At 35.4% G+C, this 21452-nt stretch overlaps 3 protein-coding genes across 4 annotated transcripts in view; 2 read left to right on the forward strand and 1 right to left on the reverse strand.

The window, feature by feature from the left end:
• The window catches only part of LOC128895102 (ras-related and estrogen-regulated growth inhibitor), a 13722-nt gene extending 6656 nt beyond the window's left edge, over positions 1 to 7066 (forward strand). The window contains exons 2-5 of the mRNA XM_054157383.1: positions 4413 to 4469; positions 4998 to 5071; positions 5750 to 6016; positions 6107 to 7066. Coding sequence (XP_054013358.1) covers positions 4413 to 4469; positions 4998 to 5071; positions 5750 to 6016; positions 6107 to 6262 — 554 coding nt within the window. The 3' untranslated portion in view covers positions 6263 to 7066. The remainder of the gene's footprint in view (positions 1 to 4412; positions 4470 to 4997; positions 5072 to 5749; positions 6017 to 6106) is intronic.
• On the reverse strand, positions 6982 to 9005 carry LOC128895096 (general transcription factor IIE subunit 2). The gene is made up of 4 exons (XM_054157371.1): positions 8809 to 9005; positions 8420 to 8684; positions 7595 to 7804; positions 6982 to 7509 (listed from the first exon to the last, which is right to left on the reverse strand). Exons 1-4 carry the CDS (start codon positions 8868 to 8870, stop codon positions 7189 to 7191), a joined length of 858 nt encoding a protein of 285 aa, XP_054013346.1. The 5' UTR covers positions 8871 to 9005; the 3' UTR covers positions 6982 to 7188.
• Positions 9006 to 12069: 3064 nt separating this feature from the next.
• Positions 12070 to 21452, forward strand: part of LOC128895077 (glutamate receptor 1) — a 609208-nt gene continuing 599825 nt past the window's right edge. For both annotated transcript variants that reach the window (XM_054157320.1, XM_054157319.1), the window contains exon 1: positions 12070 to 12321. In XM_054157320.1, coding sequence (XP_054013295.1) covers positions 12102 to 12321 — 220 coding nt within the window. In that variant the 5' untranslated portion in view covers positions 12070 to 12101. The remainder of the gene's footprint in view (positions 12322 to 21452) is intronic.

Consider the following 21452-nt stretch of genomic DNA (forward strand, 5'->3'; position numbering starts at 1 on the left):
CTTTTCAAGGACCTCCAACATTTTTGGGTCATCCTGTATATTGCTCATAACTATTGTTATTGCATGAAACCTATTGGTTATAGATTGCCACTAAAAAGAGTGAAATAAAATAATTTTTTGGAAAATAAATTTAACCGACTTCAAAAAAAGGTACAGTGAAAAGTATGAAATAATTTCTAGTTAATTTATATGAATACGCACTAGCTCTAGATATAATTGCTTAAAAGTATGGGAAAATGCAGTGAAAAGTGTGAAATAATTTCTATTTAAACTGCATTGTTATTCATCATCATTTGACGAATTTGGTTAAATTATTAAATACATCATATTAAATGCAATGCACCTTTTTAGAAGGCGGCGCAGATATAAAAAATTTTTAATTCCAGTTTGGGTTAGCTTTTGGTAGAGGCAGCAATATTGAATGCTGTCAATGTATACATGTTTATTGTCTATGTGGAATTAATATTTAATGTATATAGTATGTACACGGAAATATAGTTTGAGTAGATTTGGGGCTTTTTTGGAGGAGAGGGGCGGCAATATTGATTACTGCTAATGTATAAACTCTCCCCATGGAAAAACTGTATGAATAGCTTTGGGATAGTATTTGGTGGGGGCGGCAATATTGAATAGTTGTTTCTATTCTTCGACAGAAAGTTAAACCAAGTTTGGCAATTGGGAATATACTTAATTTTAAATTTTGCGCCGCCTCGGAAAAAGGTGCATTGCATTTAACATGATGTATTTAATAATTTAACCAAATTCATCAAACGATGGTGAATAACAATGCAGTTTAAATAGAAATTATTTCACACTTTTCATTGCATTTTGCCATACTTTTAAGCAATTATATCTAGAGCTAGTGCGTATTTATATACATTAACTAGAAATTATTTCATACTTTTCACTGCATTTTCCTATACATTTAAGCAATTATAGAGCTAGTGCGTATTCATATAAATTAACTAGAAATTATTTCATACTTTTCACTGTACCTTTTTTGAAGTCGGTTAAATTTATTTTTCAAAAAATTAATTTATATATAATATTATAGCATACGAAATTCAAGAAATACGAAAAGCGAGCGTACGAAACTTCTAGAACATAGGAGGGAGGCCGCTGCGCGGTGCGAGACGCGAGGCGCGGACCGCGAACTCGCGACCTTCTCGCCTAACGACGCGACTGTTGACAACCGCGGCCACGGATAGCAACCATGCGATATAAATTGAGGGCTCGTAGAGGCATTCGGCCTATTTGCCATTCCGGGAGAGAGGACGAGGTCAGACCATCGGCCGCTCTCAGAACTCGGCTTAGGGACTCCGGTAGGAGAGTTCGGCGATAATACCTGGACGCCTGCTGGAGAAAGGAGAGGACGGGAGTATGTCCCTGGTCGCCTGCTCGACAAGGAGAGTTCGGCAATAATACCTGGACGCCTGTTGAGTAGGGGAGAACAGAGCTACTCGTGGACATCCCAGTTAGAGCTAGAGGGAGGTTATTCCTAGACTCCCGTGCGTTTTTGGAGAGTTCGGCGATAATACCTGGACGCCAATTACGAGCGGGAGGGTACAGAATGATTCTTCTATTTCAAAGATTGAAAATTGTAAAATATTGTAAAATGAGAAATTGTATTATGCTCTTTTATATAATTCCGTTCATTCTGAATTCCTGTTACAATTATCCATTCCCAATCCTCTGTATAACCATGTTCCTCACAATAAACCTTTGTCTGTCCAGAATTCTTTTCCTTGAATCCTTAACCATGGTTACAATATGATAAATATAGATGTTTATTGTTCTGGAAATGGATTATATTAGTACTGGTATAGAAAAGAATCTGGAAGAATTTATTGTTTAGTTTAAAAATATTTTACTTTAGTTGCAATATATTTCGGTTCAGTTTACAGATCCACTTCAGGGAATAGATTCTATACAAACTAAAAATATAACATAATTCGTGGAAATTTATACATTAAAAGAAGAATGTAGTTAATACGATAAATGTACAGAAGAGTTTGATTGTAGGAAACAGAGTATACCAGAATTTGAAGAGGAGAACGGAAACCAAGAACTCGAAAAACAGTAAACAATGAATGATGACACATTCTTTGACGTTAAACCAATATACATATATACATATATATGAATTATATGAATTGTATATGTTTACCTAAACATCAAATATGTTTTAACGTTTCAATCATTTGATCCCCTTGAGAAAGGTTTTTATTAGGTTTTTCATTATAATTGTATAATATTTTTTAAAATATATATTTTGTACTATTTCTGTAGCTTTCATTATAAATTCTGATTTTCTGATGAAATCCTGATCGAAACGTTAAAATAAAAATGTTTGTTTGACTATTTTTGAAACGAAATACATTATTTTCATAATATCAATTGACATCTCGTAGCATAATTCAATGAAATGTTGTAATTGTGATTGAAGAAATTTCCTCGAGGAAGTTTGTCAAACGGGTCACTTTTCATTAAATTTGAGATGAAACACACCATGGTAACGTTTAACGCTCGTGCAAGATTTTATGGCGCCGTGGCAGGTTCGAGTTCGAGGTAAAAATAGTGTGGTATACCTCGAAGCGGGTCACTAGGCTATAGCTCTCGTTTCTCTCGATCGAATCGAGATTTGTCGAAACGCGCACCGTCTCGGGTAAGATCGCGTTCGTTTTCAAAATATTGGGTGAAAATTGATTTTCAGCGATCGTGAAAAAGTCAAAACAAAAATAAAAATAACTAGAAACTTTCATTAGACGGTCTTATACTTGGGTGGAAACTGTATCAATACTATACTGAGTCACAACGTTTTTCATTCTTTATCATTACTTACTTAATAAACTAACAGTTGCGATGAGAGCCCGAGAATTTCTCTTTAATGTAATTTAAAACATGATTTTAAGAGTAGTATCGTAGTAACAGTCAAAATTTTATTACAATCAAAGTAAGAAAATTTCCAAAGGGAGAACGAAGCGAACAACAAATTTTTATAATGTAAGACTGTTGTTGGAAAAAGTGAATTTATGTTTTACCAATTTTTATTTAATTTATATAGTTTGTTTTTTTAGTTGAATGTTTTCTACGTTATTTATTAAAAGTAATTTTATTACATGACTTTCACGTAAAACTACTATCCTACTGCAAATAAGGAATTCTATAAAATTTATGGCGATTACTTCTTACAAAAGCAGGGTGAAAAATGTTATAAGTACAAAGTATCATTGAAAAAGTTATAAAACTACTTCCACAAAATTTAATTAAATAAATAATGCTATCTGTCAAGAATGAAACTGGGGTAGTACTCAACTAAAGACGAAATTTACTGCTATGCATCAACTTGAAAAATTGAGCACAGTGTAATATTTCTCTAATTAATATATATTTATGAAAAAATGTTGTTTAGAAGTGTGCATAGATAAGACAGCAAATTTTTAAAGGGCTATCAACAACATGTATTGTATTTGAAAAGAATTTATAAAAAAATCAATTTCTTAGTTCTTCATGGAAGGAGACTCAATTAATAAAAATAAAATATTATAAGGAGATTATTTTTTTTCGTGATTATTTTTTTATTCCACGATATTACATACATTTTTTTCTACTGGGAACGTAAGGACTCCTACTAATACATTCGTGGACCCCTAAGAATTTAAGAACTCCAGTTTGAGAAAATCTACAGCAACAGTTCCTTTTTTTCTAAAGAAATTCTTCGCAGTGTAACACACTTCCTTTGTATTTGAAATAACTTGAATCGATTGAGTGGTAAACGAAACGATAGAAATAGAACGCGCAGCTCTAGGAAAATATAGGTTGATGACTTTCTATCTGAAGTGCGTAAGGAATTTCTATTGATGAACATTTTCTATTTATATATTATTACACACTCTCCTAATATACACGGAAATAATGCCACGTAAAGTTCTAGCAACGTAAATAACACTAATACTGAACATATAGTCATAGAAAGATGGTAATGATGGTAAAAGCCTCATACTTTCTCAATTGTAATGATCATATCTAACCACAACTATGCCATAGTCTATGACAATAATTTTCCATACCCATATGAACTTAATAAATAATTTCATAACATTATAATAAACCACTTCAGGAGTATAAACCAAAACACCAATCAATATATTTACATACACATATTCATGTATGTAGAATTGTCTGTTTTCTTTTTTTGCATGTTTGAACTCAAAGCATCTCAAAGCGCTGAGAAATGCAAATATAACGATGACGTGAGAAGTAAAACGTCAATTGATAGCAATCTTATCCATTACAATAGCCAACGAAATAAAAAGATTTTTGTTCGCTGTAACAATACATAAAACTATTGCATTTTGCTAAAGAACAGTAACTTGCTTACAGTAATATTTCTTTTTTTTCTTACATTCCAGCATTGACAGTGAGGTTTCTAACAAGGAGATACATCGGGGAATATGATCACCAGTCAGGTAAAGAACATCTCAGCTTTCAACGCTCGGCTCGTGATAGGGACACGGCCTTTTGATGGTGGTATAAATTACAATGAAATGTGAATAGAGTTGACAATAGAATGGCGTGTTTTTTTGAAAAATTGCCAGGGACTGTACGCCACCTCAAAGATCGCGTATACTCTTCCTACGCATACCGCGGGCCGTGTCTGGTCTAAATTTATCGAAGACGAATTTGACACTAGATAGGACGGGCACTAATGCGAGGTTGATACTCGAACAGAACTTCTTGTTTTGTACAAATACAGACGCAGACTGAAGACAAGCGGCTTTCTTGCAAGCACGCGTCGGGATCTGAAACTAGACTGGACTGAAAAGATCTACTTAAAGGCCGAGGGCTACCTGATCTGAACTATGTATATGCGTGGCCCCGGTGAAAACTTATTACGTAATTTTTCCGTCGTTTTATCTCGAGGACGCTAATCTCCGAAATGCTTTAACTAGCTAGTTCAGTCGTTTCCACTAAAAAAAAAACTTTCTTGTGTTTAGAGAACAGATACAAACACGAGGTGTTGGTCGACGGTGAACCTATTCTTTTCGAAATTTTGGATACCTGCCCGAAGGTAACACGTCTATGAATAATAAAGTCAATCGTAAAGGTGGCAAACCGAGCATCGTTAAAAAGTTTATTGAAACGTTTCCAGCATATCATATTTCAGTTCTCTTCTAATATATGTAACTGAATATTAGATGTGTATAAACGCAAAATTATACATGTATATATATTGTTTTATAAAAATTTGTTTCTTCTGTATTATCATATAATGTCTTCCATACATTTTATAATGCATAGGGTGTGAATTTTGATAACACGTTATTAATAAAATTACAGTGTAGCCGAAAAAATAGTCGAAAATTTGAGACACAACATTCAGTTAAAATAATTAAATCTTTATCCCTTTAAGAATATTTGATTGATATTGTACACTATAATTTTATTTATATTGTCCATATTTTGAAAATTTGCATATTAACTTACCTAACCCAGACCTAATTACTATTATATTTCTTATTACTATTAGAAATACTAAATTTTCAGAACCTGAACTTACCCTCTAATATCCACATCTTTTACCGAAGAGGACCAGCCAATAATACAATTGAAACATTAAAATAAATTATATTTAAACAATGCGTGTTTCGCTACTATTGCGATTGGGAATTGTATAAGTATCGATACTTATCATTAATGCAAGAAATGATCGAAAGTAAAAGCTACCTTTCTAACGTGGACGTTTCAGACCGAAGACGAATTGCCATCGACGGAGACTCTACAATGGGCAGATGGATTACTTTTAGTCTACTCGATAACCGAAAGGGGTTCGTTCAATTTCGTGAGGAAGGCAAAAGAAACGCTCGCTGTGGCTGATCCAGAGGCTACGATGCCCCTTGCTTTGGTTGGAAACAAAGCTGACATGGTTCACTTAAGACAAGTTAGCACCGAAGAGGGAGAGATACTTGCGAAAGACTTTGAATGCTGGTTCAACGAAGTGTCTGCCGCTGAACAAGTACGATTTCGACTATTTCGTTTGTTTAAAAGTTTGTCGTTATGCTATTAATTACATGATGCTTACCGAAGAAATAATACGTTACTCTAGGTCACCCAAGTCGCTGAGTCTTTCCACGAATTGTGTCGAGAAGTTTTGGCAGCTAGAAGGAGAAACAAGCAATCTTTATTGGATAGAATGCTCGGGAGCAAAGCGACGCGTGCTTATTCACGAGGGAAAAGTGATTCGGCGCTTCCAAAGGATTGATATTTGAATTGCTTTATTTATTAATATTGAAATACAATATTAACGCTAGATTTACGGACCACGGTTAGTTTGACCCACTCCAAATTTTGCAAGAAAAGTTACAAAAACCGTTTACACTTTTTACTGACTTTTATCTATACATATAAAGAAACAAGCTTATATTCAAATTTATTTTTGTCTAAGCCTTCTAACTAATTCTAGTAAATTAATTTCACTGATGAAAGCGATATGTACCTTAGTAATAGAAATCTGATATCTCCGTAAAGCTAGCGTTAAAAAAAAAATATGCACGAGAGAGTTTACCGTGGTGATAATTTTTAAACAAAATTTTCGTCGCAATCTTAAAAATTGAAAGCAAATTGCATATATATATATTATGCATACACGCGTACTTATCATTGCAATTATAAGTACCAAAGATTTGTATACTATCATGTAACGTTTACAATTTTTGTAACAATATTATATAAATTCTATATTATATACGATTTGAAAAATTCATGTTAAACAAATTTATTGAGTCAGTAGCAACATAAATATCATTTTTTTTACTATATTGTCACACTTTTCAATTTGTTTCAATGTAGATTACACTTGACATTAATTTACGTAAAAATAGTGTTAGATTATAGTTACTCGAAACAAAATTGAATGTTCAATGTTTTCACAGTGTGAAATGTATGGCTTGTTCGTTTGACGAGGCGGATTTTAAACATGACTTATATGTTAGATGTGGAAACTGATCTATATTTATTTTGTACTTACAATGAAAGTTATGACAATAAATATTTTACTTATTTATTATATCACGGTGATGTAACCCTACAGTCCTAACTGTAAAGTAAATCTTTTGGTGATTAAACAATCTTACTTCCTTTTTAATAGTTAGGTATGAAATTCACTTTATTTACAAAATTAAAACATAATTATTTCGAATCGTCGTATGTTTCTAATACATCTGCCAAATGTTCGTTATCCCTTGGCTTTTTGAACTGTTTCCTCTTACTAACAGGTTTCTTTCTTTTAATCAATGCTGGTTTTTTAGGACCATGGTCTTGCATCGATCTGATTCCTTGTTTTTCAAGGTACTCGTCGATCTTTTGATCATCCATTGCATCGACCGCAACGGCCCTCCATAATTTTTGAAATTCATCGTCTACTGGAAATTGAGCTGTCTTGTCATTGTAAAAGACGATCTTCTTTTTATCCAAGGGCCGAGTTATAAATAATATCTCATTTTGCAAACTCTGCATTTGATGTGTCACCATTAAAATCATCAACTAACTGTATCTATTACACAGACGATGGCAAAACATTTAGAACTATACCTACCTTTAAATGTTTATCACAGTGTGGTAAGCTTTCTTGTATATCCTCTAATAAAATTCCTCCAAGACCTTTCAGATCCTGTTGCTTTAATAATCTCAATAGAGATTTTTTATCTTTGATTTTATACATAGCTTTGAACATAAACCTATTATCATGAGTCACTTCTATCTTTGGGTTTTTTATAAGAGCTTCTGTTTGTAGCCATTGTTTTACCTAACAGGAGAAAGTTTATCTATAGGTTTACACCTTTGATAATATCTTTCACTCCTTAACTATAAAATATACTGTATGCATGCTCGTCTTATTTTTCTCAAACAATTACTTATAGAATTCAGTAAACATAACTTGTTGTTCCATATCAACAGTTTAACACAATAATGAATAAAATAATTATATAAATCTAAGAATAAATGTATAATAGAAAGATTTTAAAGATGTTAAAACCTTTGAAACATGCTAGAGGGAGAACACTATTGAGTGTTTTGGAGCAGAAAATATTTATTGCTCACTCTTGGTTTTCAAAATATCATTATTAGAAACCTTGAATTATAGTAATGTTAAGGGTGCTTTAATAAAAAGTATAAGGAAGAAAATAATAGATATTTAAGGTTGATTGCTGGTAATTGAAGTACTTTGCGAGCAGAACAACTTGGCCTAATTAAATGACCGTTGTATTTTAAATCAAATTTTATGTGTTCGGTTTTGTTTTTAAGGTTTGGTCCAAATAAATACTTCATTTGGTCAATTAATTATACTATAATCACCTATCATGGAAAGTTTCAATGCCAAAATTATACAACTATGAAATTAATACAATATTCAACTTACTTTAGACCCAACATCTAATTGGTTTGTTTCATCTAAAATTTCTTCTAACAATAAAGGATGATCATCTCCTTCTTGATGCCTAGCTTTCATGTGCTTAACTATTTTTGCCAACACTCCAAATTTATATTGAGTGCTACCAGACATAGTCTTATAGTTGACTATGTCCAATTTTGGTCCGCTGGATACGGAGGATGGTTTAGGTTTTTTCTTGAGTGGTTCATCTCTTGCAGAATCTTTTTCTAATTCCCTCTTCTTTTTCTCTACCCTAGAAATATAAATTATGCTTCTATAATAGTGCAACATATTATACAGCTTATTTTTAACGACAATAGGAAACGAAAATATCTTTAAATTTAGGTTAGAAAGGTAAACTGGCATCTAAAACTTACGTTGGAGTCGTGAGAGCTCTTTTTTTAAAGAGCTCTCGTTCTCTAAGCAATGCTGGATCCATCACGGCAAAGAATTGTAACTACACAAATGTCAAAATCACTTATCACCGAAATCCTTCGCGATCTGTCACTTTCGCAACATTCTAACCTCTTCGTAACAAAATGTCAGAGGTGCTCAATTCATTCATACGCCGTTGAAAGCCAAGCTGCTACTGCGCATGCGCGAACATTCGATAATCGATTATAGTTAACTTCAGCCGTATTGATGAACGAGTTTAAAGAAAGTGAAAGCAACAACAAATTTACAAGATGTACAAAAAAGTAATTAAAACGTATCACGAATATTTGTAAAGTGGACAAGTTTTGTCTGTTTATTGTTTTTATAACATGTGTTATTATTTTCGTTGCTGCAATCGCGGTTGCAGATTATTTAGAAGCAAAAATTGTTCCTGATCCCGTACATCCATCGAATCTCTATCACCATCTGCAGGTGAGTTTTGACTGATTTCATACCTACCTGATTTATTGATAGCTATACGTACAACCTGGAATCAGATTTTACGACTTTGTGTAAGTACGTACATTTTACGTGCCAGAAAGTGGCCGTAGCCCTCGGACATGTTTTCAAACCGTAAAGTGTCTGTGATATTTTGCGAGCGGTGCACCCGTCTTCGTATATTTTACGCTTTACTTTACGAACGTGGAATCAAAGGGCAAAGCAACCTGGGGACCTAACAGCCGTTTCTTGCTCGAGTTTAAAGGGAGCGAATAGAAAGAACATATTGTTCTCATCGTGAGTGATGGGGTTGTAACTTTTACATAAAGCGAAGGAATCGCTTCGGTCATGGCACTTTGTCACGTACACACGATTGTCCTAATTTCAGACCTTACAGTTCGACGTACACAATACGATTCGCAATGTCATTTTCAATTTTGCCAGGTAACGTTCACAGAATGTCAAATATTTCTTTGAAACGAATTTAATTCGGTCAGAAAGATTTCTCCCGCCAATTCTGTTAGGTCCATAACTTTCGACGCATGCGCAGTTTGTCAAGTTCTTCTCGCCACTACAGCGTTGTTACAGTTAAATTTAATGAAATCTTTCGTAATTCTTCATATCTCCATTGTTAAATAACATGTAAATGTTTATGCAACGTTTTTCAATGTGGATCTCAAGATAGATTTTATATTTATTCAGAATATAACTTCAGTTTTCGATCGGTTCCCTAATTTGAATATGCATACACGGTTTTATTTTAATTTATTTCTGAGAAATGAAATGCATCCAAGTATTTTTATATTTTACATATATTTTTCAATTGAGTAAACATTGTATTGTAGTATCCACGTAATCTTTTTTATTAGAAATGTTTAATGACTAAAAGAATAGGGATATGGCGCCTATAGCTATAATATAGCGATAATTAATTTTATTTTCTATTTAATGGAGTCATGTTCTAAAAACACGTATGTTTTGCAGATTATTTAGAAGCAAAAATTGTTCCTGATCCCGTACATCCATCGAATCTCTATCACCATCTCCAGATGAGTTTTGAGTGATTTCATACCTACCTGATTTATTGATAGCTACACGTACAACCTGGAATCAGTACTTCGAGTTTGACGCCGATCGTCGCCGTAAATCGAGGTTTCATCGATGTAACATCGAATATCGAATTTAAACACTTTTTAGAGGATTTAGAAGATGGAGGTATTAAAAAAATTATATAGAATTAAGAAATTGAGAAAATGCAACTATAATGTAGGAGAGCAATTTTAAATGCATGTTTACAAGCAAGTTAAATTTCTAATCATTATAAGTAATATATTCTATACTTTGTCCTTTAAAAAGTTTGACTCCATAATTACGTAATGAGTTTTAATAGTTATACAACACCTAAAATCGTTGATCAGTTTACACTGTGAAGTAGACAATCATTTTTATTAATATTAATAATAACACATTAATAATATAATATTATTAATATTATTAATATAATATTATTAAATTATATTAATATAATTTGTATATTAATAATATACAAATATGGATAAGATCTTGTATTATGTTGCTTCATGGTAGAAGCAGGATACATATTTGCATATTTATACATGTATATATCAACAAAATATACATTTATATATTTATATGCATAAGAAAATGGATGACTGATTAATAATTTAATAAGAACATATAATATATACATTTTATCAGTATGATAAATTATAAATGAATGTAACTTCAATAAACTATTACACATAAAATATTACACAAAATAATCATGTATAATTAATAATATTATACCATACATTATATATTATAGATTCTTACTAAATAATTATTAATCACTAATCCATTTTCTCATACACGCATATGTAAATGTACATTTTATTCCTACACTTTCTTGCTATTTTAACATTACGTAACAACATGTTTATCTATTGTTTCTCCGTACGACAATTATCATTCACCTCCAAATTTAAGAAAATGAGCTAATTATTCGTATGATCAGTAAAGCAATTCATCATTCGACTAAATTTTGATGAACACTTCGCCCATCTCCTGTCGCAGCAGCCGCGTGATCATTTTGATCGACAATGCCGCGGGACAATCGTTCGGTAATGTCACCCATCATTCTCAGCCGAGCAATCGCGCTGCCCGCGATGTTTACATACGATAATCAGCCCCGTGACTTGTTATCGTCGTTCGGGGAGCTGGTCGTCTCTCAGGGTGTTCCTGTTTTTACTTTCATTGTACCGACCGAGCAAGCCAATGTCGGCATCTGTATCTGCTCGTAGAAAGTAACAGGAAACGCCGGGTACAGGGAACCGCGCGCTGAGCGTTTCTGTCGTAACATGCGCGTTAACAGTGCGCTTCCACCTTGGAACAAAGACGGAGAAATGGGGAAAAAGCAGATAGACAGACATGATAAGAGAGACAGGGAGCGAGCAAGCCAGTGGGGGTTGCGCCAGAGAGAGAGAGGGGGGGACGGGGTAGGCAGCGGAGAGGGTGTGTATTGGGGGTTGGTAGTGGAGATGGCATCGAGACCAGGATCTGTAGCATGGAGGGTGGATAGAGGCCAGAGGAGGAAACAAGAGAGGAGAACAGAAACGAAGAGAAGCGAAGGGAAGGGAAGAGAAGGGCGTAGGGCTGGTTAAATGGTGGCTGGTCCGGGGTTCAGGGACGAGGGGGACGCGAATGTTGGAGAGAGGGATGCTGGGGCGGTTCAAGCGAGATCGAGTTCACGCCAAGTGGAGTACGGCAGTTTGTGTCAGACCACGGAGCACGGAAGATGTTCCCGGTTGTTCACGGTACGGGTAGTTCACCCTCGTCGCGACGTCGGCGTCGCGCGACGAATTGTCACGGTGCCGTGTCTGTTACGCTTGGAAACTTCAAGAACGTTGCTAGTTCACGGATCGACAGGCCAACGTCCACTGCCACACTGATGACGACCGCCTTGTGCGTCTTGCTGGTCCTCTTGCCCGCGGCGTACCCCGACAAGATCTCCATCGGTGAGTGATCGAGCTTGCATGTACTCGTTCCCTATTCGAGTTCGACGGGTTTTCGGGTTCGGGGTTCGTGCTCCCGAGTGCGTCACGCGAGCTACGGCGCGGCTGGTCGAACTTTGTGCAACCACTCTGACGGTTCTGGAGGGTTGTTGCACTCGACTCCTAGGTGTCTATTTACGGTGGATGGAAGTAAATACTTCGTTTTTCGATGAGCTGTATCTACGCGTGAAAGGAAGTGTAGTTGAATTTTTTTCTCTCTCCCTTTGCTAGGGAAAAAGAAGCGAAGACAACGATAGAGAAAAGCAATGTGTAACGACTATAGTTCGCGGTGGTAAATATTTTGCGTTTGATATACACCGCGTCTACGCTTCGAAAGTGTCGCAACTGAACATTGCAGAGTTTGGAAGTAAGTTGACAATTTATTACTTCGTATCACACACGTACAATAATTACGATAGCTGCCGTTTACTTGGTTGTATTGGTCGAGTTTGGTCTTGAAATCGGTGTAAGTAGACTAATGTTTTGAATAGGCATTGTTTGTTGATATCTTGGGGATGCTACGAAGACGAAGATTTGCCATTAGAGTGCGAAAATGTTTGTTTGAACTCGATGTTTTGGTCCATGGATTGAGATCCTCTTTTAGGTGTAAACATGTTATGCAAATGCTAAAAAGGAAAATGTTATTTACATTCGGATGAATGCATACGATAAACAATAGAAGTCAAAGTAATGAAAATAGTGCGAAGATCCTAATATAATTATTGTACTACTGCACTCTATTTATTATATATTTTTTTATTATTCATTGTATTCATCCATTTAAGTTTATATAATTTTATCCTTCATTTATGATACCTACATGTTTATATCTGAAGAGTCTTGTTTATATAAAGACTTTATAGAGGTTCTTACATTCCATAACATGAAAGATAACGTAACCTTTATCTAAACTTTCCTATTGCGTTACTATTTTCACTTTATATTAAAAATCACTTTAGAAATACTGATTTAATCTTGACAGTAAACAACGTCTTGATATTCAGTTTGCATTCTTGATTCCCGAAGTCGTGTCGTTTAAAAACTTTAATTGACGATCAGATTATTTCTACTGTATTTAATTTCACGTTACCAATAGTGAATTTTATTCTTTTAAATATAATGACATCTTATTGACATCGTCACGCTTCCCAGAATTCGGATAAGTAAGAGTACAAGATCACTGATTGACAGTCGAAGACGCGCGTGTATCTTATACATACTTTATAAATCACTATACAAGTTTACTTTGTGACTTTTTTGTATTTTACTTCTTGTATTTTAAACGAACCATTCAACCAAGTTCAAATTAATCCAGATAGATTCTCTTTTCACGGTGATAAAATGATTCTAATAATTATATCTTGAAAACTGAGAGTGATTAATTAAAAGTGAGTAATTGCGTGGTGCAATGCAGCGTACGTTTCAAATGTTCGACTGACAGTTAAAACCGTATTTCGCACTCAAAATCAAATATCGCGAAACAAATTTAGACACTAATTTAAAACCATCACAATATTAAACGCAACAGGAAATATAATCGTGCGGTGATGTATAGATAATGTTTGTGATATAGGCACGCCGTTTGTTGTTATGTAGGTGATTTTTGTTTATATTTATCTCTCGAATCAGAAATTAATAAATTTTTTAATTGTGTCACTTCTGAAACGAGGGAGCGACGTTATCAGCGCTACACAGGATACTTCATGGTCGAAATTCTGGGCAAGTTCAAGCCCTGGAAATTTTTTTCGTACACAGTTATAATTAAAAGTAATTATAATTTATGGTTTCACGTGGTCTTAAGGAACAGTTATTCATTTGTTCTGGTTTGTTATTCAAAACAAAAGATTATCATTAATCATTTCGAAGTAATCTATTAATAAAGTGAAATTAATTGAAATTGAGACGTTCTTAATATGCAATACATGTGTAAATCATATTGTGTGTGTAAAATGAAAAAGTGGATATTAAACTTCATGTGTTCAAATGGTGGTCTTTATTTAAACAACTGTGTCAACGTTTTGGCAGAGAAAGTAGAATGATAGTCTTTCGATGTAACTTTGTAAATTGAAATTGAAATTTAACTGCAATATGTCTATATTTTAAAAATGACTCAAAGCCTATCGTTGAAACATACTTAAACATAATATAAATAACGTGTGTTTGGAGACTAAATAACAAAATATTCGTTCTTATTATTTTACTCTTACAAGCAAAAACACCTAATCAAACATCAACTAGAATAATGGGTTACTATTTACTGACCATGTACAGAGCAGAATCATTACATTTATATAATATTATAATTTAAAATTAGAACGAATATGATCAAGTGAAAACCTAATTTCTTGCATGTTTTAGTGAGCATATGGTGAGAGCCAGAATATCTTCTACTTTTAATTCTATATGCCAACAGGGGGGTGGGTTAGACAATAGCTTGCATATAATAAAGCAAAGTGGGTTACACTATGAAATTCCTTCACAGCGTTCCTAATCGTTTTCCGATCGCTAACGTCTGAGCGTTCCGATTCTTTTTTGTAGAATACATTATTCCAAAACGAAGAGTTCGAAAATGTAGCGTGTAAAGAATTCCTGGCCTTCGGGGCTTACGATTTTCTTCATATCGAAATTATTTAGAATCCTGAAGTTTAAAAAAGTTCCTTGTCGAACTTATCGTTCCTCACGATAATGTTACTGTCGTTTATAGTGGACGTTTGTTAATTTGTATTTCCATTACTGCCCATTCTGTAGGTATGATGCCAGTCAAGTGTAGATTAATTTACACGCGTTTTTACGGCTAAACGAAGCAAACTGAAAGTGAAGTTCTGAAACGCAAAGAATGATGACATCGATCGAACAATCCATCATCAATTACGTTTCTAGTTGAAATAACTGCACGTGGAAAATGTTCATCATTCAATTTCACCGAAAATAAAACTCCAGAATTATAACGAATAATGCAAGTTTACTTTCTCACTTTCAATTATAACGATAGAGCTTCATTTTTCTTATAAATATGGTTAAAACATTATTTTTGATATAACGGGTAAAGGAGACTGAGGCAGAAAGTATTAGAAGTAGGTTTTAACAGCACCTGTATTTTTTAAATTTGTTAAGAGATTTTGAGAAGAATTAACATTTAGACTTTTGAAATCCACGTTTCAAACGTTATTGTTAACCTGAATATATTAAGTTTGTTTTTCTCGAAGAGTAGGAATTTATCAAATTGTACTCGACAGTTTAATAATATCATAATAATTAAATTAAATCAACGAACATTGTTCACGTAGCACGTGTTTATGTAATCTCAAAATTAATTACAATTGCACATGTGATAGTCTTAAGTACTATTAATTTAAACACACTTACCAAACCAATTTAGCAATAAAATTAATTTTCTATGGTAAACTTATTGTTAATAGTTGTCTGTTTCTAAGAAGAAGCTTAAAGTAACATGGCCTAACTTAATGTACTTGATAGTTTCAGTATTAACGACAGAGTCCCTCTCTAGTTTCTAAAAAAAAAACTGTTAATTTAGAAGTTTAAAAGAGTTAATCAGATTTTTCCCAGCAAACCCATAATTTTGTTGGCTAAGTAGAGAAGTGGAACGCGGACATTAAACAGTAAATGACGTCTATTTTTCGTGAAAATGACTGTGCGCGTTTACAAACAGCGTATAATTAAACAAATAGCCGTGGAGCCCGGTAAAAAATACGCGCAATTCGTATTAAAGGCTGAAACGCCGCGAAAACACGCATGCCATAAACATCGTTTGCAGGACCGCCTCCTTGAAAACTTTGTCGTTCGAGTCGACTGGTGTTTTTCGTCTCCGTCTCGGCTGTATTCGGGCGCCAACGATTTCTATCCGTGATCCAAAATCGGTCGTCGAGGAGCGTGATATACGGTTAAAAGCCTGGTAGATTACCATCAATGCAGATTTCAGGGACGTAACGCCAGAAGTTGCGGAAAATGATTGTGGAGGAGGGGGTGGATAGGTGAGAAAGAGAGAGAGGGGGGAGGGGGCGCAAACACAGAAATAGGCGGTAGTAGGTAAAATGAGAGGGAATAAGCGAGGGAAGGCAAAAGTGTGCGTGTGTGTGTGAGAGAGAGAGAAAGGAGGAACGTTGAGCGAGGAGTGAATGATGAATGCCTATAGAAATGGCGGTGTCTTTCTTCCACCCGCGTAGGGTATGTAGGTAGAAAACTACTGGCTAAGTCGACGAAAAGACGAGGAGGAGGTCGTGGCACGAGAGATGGTGGTGACGTTAGTGGAGGATGAGGATTGTGGAAGGTTCGTTGCCTTGCCAAGTTACACCGGCGGCTTTCTTTGGTACTCGAAGACCGCTCTCTCCTACTTCACCGCCACTCGCTCTGTATATTTTTACAGAATTATGCGAAAGACCTCGCGAAAATATATACCAACGGGGCGCGTCATCGGTACTTGACCTCGCTTACGATAATCACAAGGTACGTTTAAGAGAACCTTCAGCTGATCCCTCGATGACGCTAAGTCACAGGCGGAGTTCCCACACAGGGCTGTTTTAATATATGAACAAGCAGGGCAGTTGCCTTAAACTAAGGGTAAAACAAACTTAGAGGCTCCATATTCATTTATGCTACGTTGAATTTATCTGTGGTGCAAATATCGCGATAAAAATGAATGTAAATTAACCAATTCACTGCCAACTACGAGATGTGTCGTACTTCAAATTGATTGTAATTCAACGAGGGATAACTTTATAGCCTTTTGAGTCACGAATTATTGATTCAAAGAAGATTATACATTTTCTTTCTGAAGTAACAAATTTAATATCACTTTTTATTATCAAAATAATGACCTAGATTATACATCTGTATTAAATCTTGGCGCCGAAGGCAAAACGCTTCAGCCTGCTAGTATGGGTTAATTTGACTTCAAACGACACCGTATTTTGAAAACACAATGCTATTTGAGTCCTGTTAATGAATATATACACTATATCAATTAAACTCTTGATTAATGTAAGATTTTCTGAAACATACCAAAGACCAACATCATAAAATAATTTGTACAATATACACACGGTGAGATACAGAATTATTAGTACTTCCTTAGCCCGTTCATTACTAACTACAAAATGTCCCATAGTTCAAATTGATTGCAATTACACGAGGGAAAAGTTTATAGCCTTTCGAGCCTTGCGATGTACAGCTTCAGAATTTTATTATTTTCATCAGTACTCGGTATTAGAAATGTTAAATATCTGCCGTCGCGAATGTGTTAATATAACATTTTTGTAATAGACTGTGGCAATATTTCACGTGACCAAACACGTGACAAATGATTACTCTCCAAATAGAAGGTTAATACAGCTCCTACCCGTCTTGGAATCGATTCGTACAACTTTTGAATAGTTTCCAGTGGAATGTGATCCCATTTATCGATCAAAATATCTTCCAATTGCTCTAGAGATGCTGGAGGAGGGAATCTGCATTTCACCCTGTTCTCCAAAACTGCTCATAGTGGTTCGATGATATGCAAATCAGAAGACTGTGTTGACCAAGGAAGGCGTTGAAGTTTACCTTGGCGATCTTCGAACCAAGTCTGAACTTCTCTAAATCTGTGCATTAGTGCGTTGTCGTTTTCAAAAATAGCATCGTAGCTGGAAAGCAATCGGTGGTATAAACTGTGTACTCTTTTAGTTTTACCACTTTCGAGGCATTTTTTATGATTTTATTGCAGTAAACGTAATTAGCATAGATCTGTGAAGTTTCATACATTTATGTATACAAGATTCTGTTAAATTAACTGCTGCCTTGCTTAATTAGTTTCAAAGTTATGTACCCTAATGGTCTGAAACAATGAACAATAATTTTGTTTTGTTCATCATGAATTTGGTTATCGGATGAAATTCAAACAATAAATATTAAAGAAATTTGATAAAAGACGATACTTTAAGTTTAAATATATTGTGACGGGGCAAAACTTTCTGCCCGTCACGAAGGCACCCTGACCCCGGAGGGTCCTCGCTCCCTCCTCGCCGAACACGCCGGAGAGGTGGTCCGCGACCCTAAATGGAAGGATGTGTGGCCCGCGGCCCAGTAGGGACCCCTCTTTTTGTTCGCTCCCCTCGTGCTTGCGTCCCGCGCCGCGTCTTCGAGCGAGCGCGGTAAATCACCGGTCGCGGTGTCCTCCACCCACAGACCCCTGTGTGGCCCCCACTAGGACTCGCCACCCTCCCAGGATGGTCAGGCCAACCATCGCCCCGGAGCAGGGGGGCCAAGCTACCGTATTAAAAGTTAGTACAAAGTTTGCAGCGCCGCGTGATTTTGTGTCTCCAACTAAAATGTAGAGCGCATGCGCGTATATGCATATATATATACAGTAGCGGGCTTTTCAAATTGTTTTAAATTATTTGAAAGAAAGTAAACCAGAGAAAGGCAGACACAGTTCAAAAGATTTTCGTCGTTTCAAAAAATATAATTTTTGAAAGGAAACCAGTATTTCAAAAATTATGTATTTTGAAATGACGAAAATCCTTTGAACTGCATCTGCACTTTCTCTGGTTTACTTTCTGAAAAATATATATAATTAAAAATAAAAAACGAATTGTAATAAAAAGGTATACAATATTTATATAACAAACATTTTTTTTATTTAACTTATATTGTATAAATTTTATAATAAGAATATTTATATAATTACGCTTATGTTACACGAAGTAATAACAGTCCAATCTGAAAAACATATGAAAATTATTTACAGTCAATCTATGAATCTAATTTACTGCACACTTCATATTGACATATACATACCTTGTAACGTTGATGTAGTTTTTAACGTATTCGTTCATTTTAAACAAACTATGATTTCACTTTTGTCGTTAATACTAGGATCGCGGTTGTTCGCGGTACAGGCGAGGATTACGCACGTTAGGATTCCACGCGGCCCGTAGGAAATCCAATTTGCTGATGGAGAGGCGGTAAGAAGGGTTTTTGGTAGGAATCTCGTAGAGGTGTCGTCGGGGACATCTTCCTCTAACGAGTCGGGAAACACTAGGCCGGTACCGGTCACCTTGCGGATCTCGGTTTCCTCAAGCTTGGGCGTTGGGGTGGTTTTTGGAAGCTACGCAAGTCGTGGAGTGCCAAACACCTTACGCGTCGTCTGCTCGTGACTTTGAAGCTTGACTCCTTTTCTCTCTCTCTGCCTTTCCTGGAAACGGTGGGCTGCTTTCTAGGGAAAGCACGGACCATGGGGAGATTCCTTTTTATGCGTTTTCCCCTCCGCGCGGTACCTAGCCGGACGCTCGGTACTGCGTCGCGTACGGGGTTTTTCCACCAGGAGCGTCGTTGTCACGGGTTCCAAACGGGGCGCCGCGTTACAATGATTTGTTCTTATTATTACACGTTACAACCTGAAATAATAGAGAAATAGGCTAAGCTGCTCAGTTCATTAGACAACTGAGTGTCTTTCGAAATCCTCTACTTGATGCTGCCCCTTCCGCCAGACCAGTTATAATTCCTAAAACAGAAATAAAAATAGAAGGGAACGGCAATTATCGCTCTGGCCTCAGATGTGGTATTACTATGCCCATCTGTAACATCCATTACAAATATTTGATAATTAGATATCTGCTTCGTCCATAAATTATACAATTCTATACATGACATGATAGAATTAAATTAACATTTTCTTACCAGAATGTGTCTGCGATGTCACAATTTCCATTGGATCTGTTGCTTCGATTACTTCAGTAATTCCTTCAGAAATTACTGCAGAAATTGAAGTTTCAACAGTTACAGGTTCTATAAAATATAGAAATTATAAATAATAAAGTACAATAGTCGGTATTCACAGTCGCAACTTATTTCCAAGCTGGCCTTAAGAGCTACGTGAACTTGGCACCCGACTTTTCGAAAATTAATTTTTTTTTATAGAAAACGATAATATTTCATTTGTACCTGATTGTACCTCCAATAGTTTCGTTTGTACCTCGACCAATTAATAATTAAAAAAAATTCAAAAAATGGTCAGCACCCGACATCGAGATTTTTGAAATCGGTTTTTCCCGATTCTTTAGAATCGTTTGTACCCGTTTGTATCGCTTTTCGTTTCGTTTGTACCTCAATAGTTTAAATTTTATAGCAATTGTTGATCCACGTGAGAGTGAAGTTCGTTAATTGTTAAGATTTTTGAAATCTGTTTTTTCACGATTCTTTAGAATAAAATTTAAACTATTCAGGTACAAACGGAAAGATATACGTTCCCGGCGGGTACAAACGATTCTAAAGAATCGGGAAAAACCGATTTCAAAAATCTCGATGTCGGGTGCTGACCATTTTTTGAATTTTTTTTAATTATTAATTGGTCGAGGTACAAACGAAACTATTGGAGGTACAATAAGCTATAAAACGAATAGCTATCGTTTTCTATAAAAAAAAATGAATTTTCGAAAAGTCGGGTGCCAAGTTCACATAGCTGGCCTTAAGCATATGCTTAAGGTGTTCGTCATATTCACAGTCGTCGAATAAGTAACGCCTTAAGCATCGACGTAAGCATTCCCTATTGAAAGCAATTGCTGTCTATTCTAGATTTACAGTCGATTCTTAAAAAAGTTTTAAGTCTTTATGAATACATAAAATAAAATGATAATACATAATACTGTGAATACATAGCGACTTAAGCAATGCTTATTCCAATAAGGCGAACTTAGTTAAGAACTTCTTAAGACAATGCTTAAATCGCGACTGTGAATACGGGCCTATAAATATGCTTATTTTATGTATACATACTTGGCAAATGAAGCGTTGGCACTGCTGAAGTACTTAGTCGGACATATAATTTATAAACATCCTCAAAGTGGACATCGCAGATTTTCACATTTTTCATTGATGACATGTCCTGGAGGCAGGGATAGTTACCATTGTGCCATTGACAATGGCCCATTGTTACTTCGCAAATGACGACGAGTACCGACGGAAACCGACGGCTACCGACACCGACGCTGAAATTTTCATATTGGTGTTGGTGGTACTCACCGATACGCTAGATATGTGTATGTGATGCCTACTAGCGCCGCGTGGTTTTGTGTCCCCAACTAAAAACGTGGTTTCACTAC

This window comes from Hylaeus anthracinus, unplaced genomic scaffold (genome assembly GCF_026225885.1).
Source record: "Hylaeus anthracinus isolate JK02 unplaced genomic scaffold, UHH_iyHylAnth1.0_haploid 4, whole genome shotgun sequence".
Taxonomy (NCBI): domain Eukaryota; kingdom Metazoa; phylum Arthropoda; class Insecta; order Hymenoptera; family Colletidae; genus Hylaeus; species Hylaeus anthracinus.

Coding starts and splice junctions, on each gene's coding strand:
- LOC128895096 (XM_054157371.1), bottom strand. CDS start 8,870: ATGGATCCAGCATTGCTTAGAGAACGAGAGCTCTTTAAAAAAAGAGCT. Junction 8,685..8,808: donor AGAGCTCTCACGACTCCAAC/GTAAGTTTTAGA, acceptor TTATATTTCTAG/GGTAGAGAAAAAGAAGAGGG. Junction 7,805..8,419: donor AATTAGATGTTGGGTCTAAA/GTAAGTTGAATA, acceptor TTCTCCTGTTAG/GTAAAACAATGGCTACAAAC.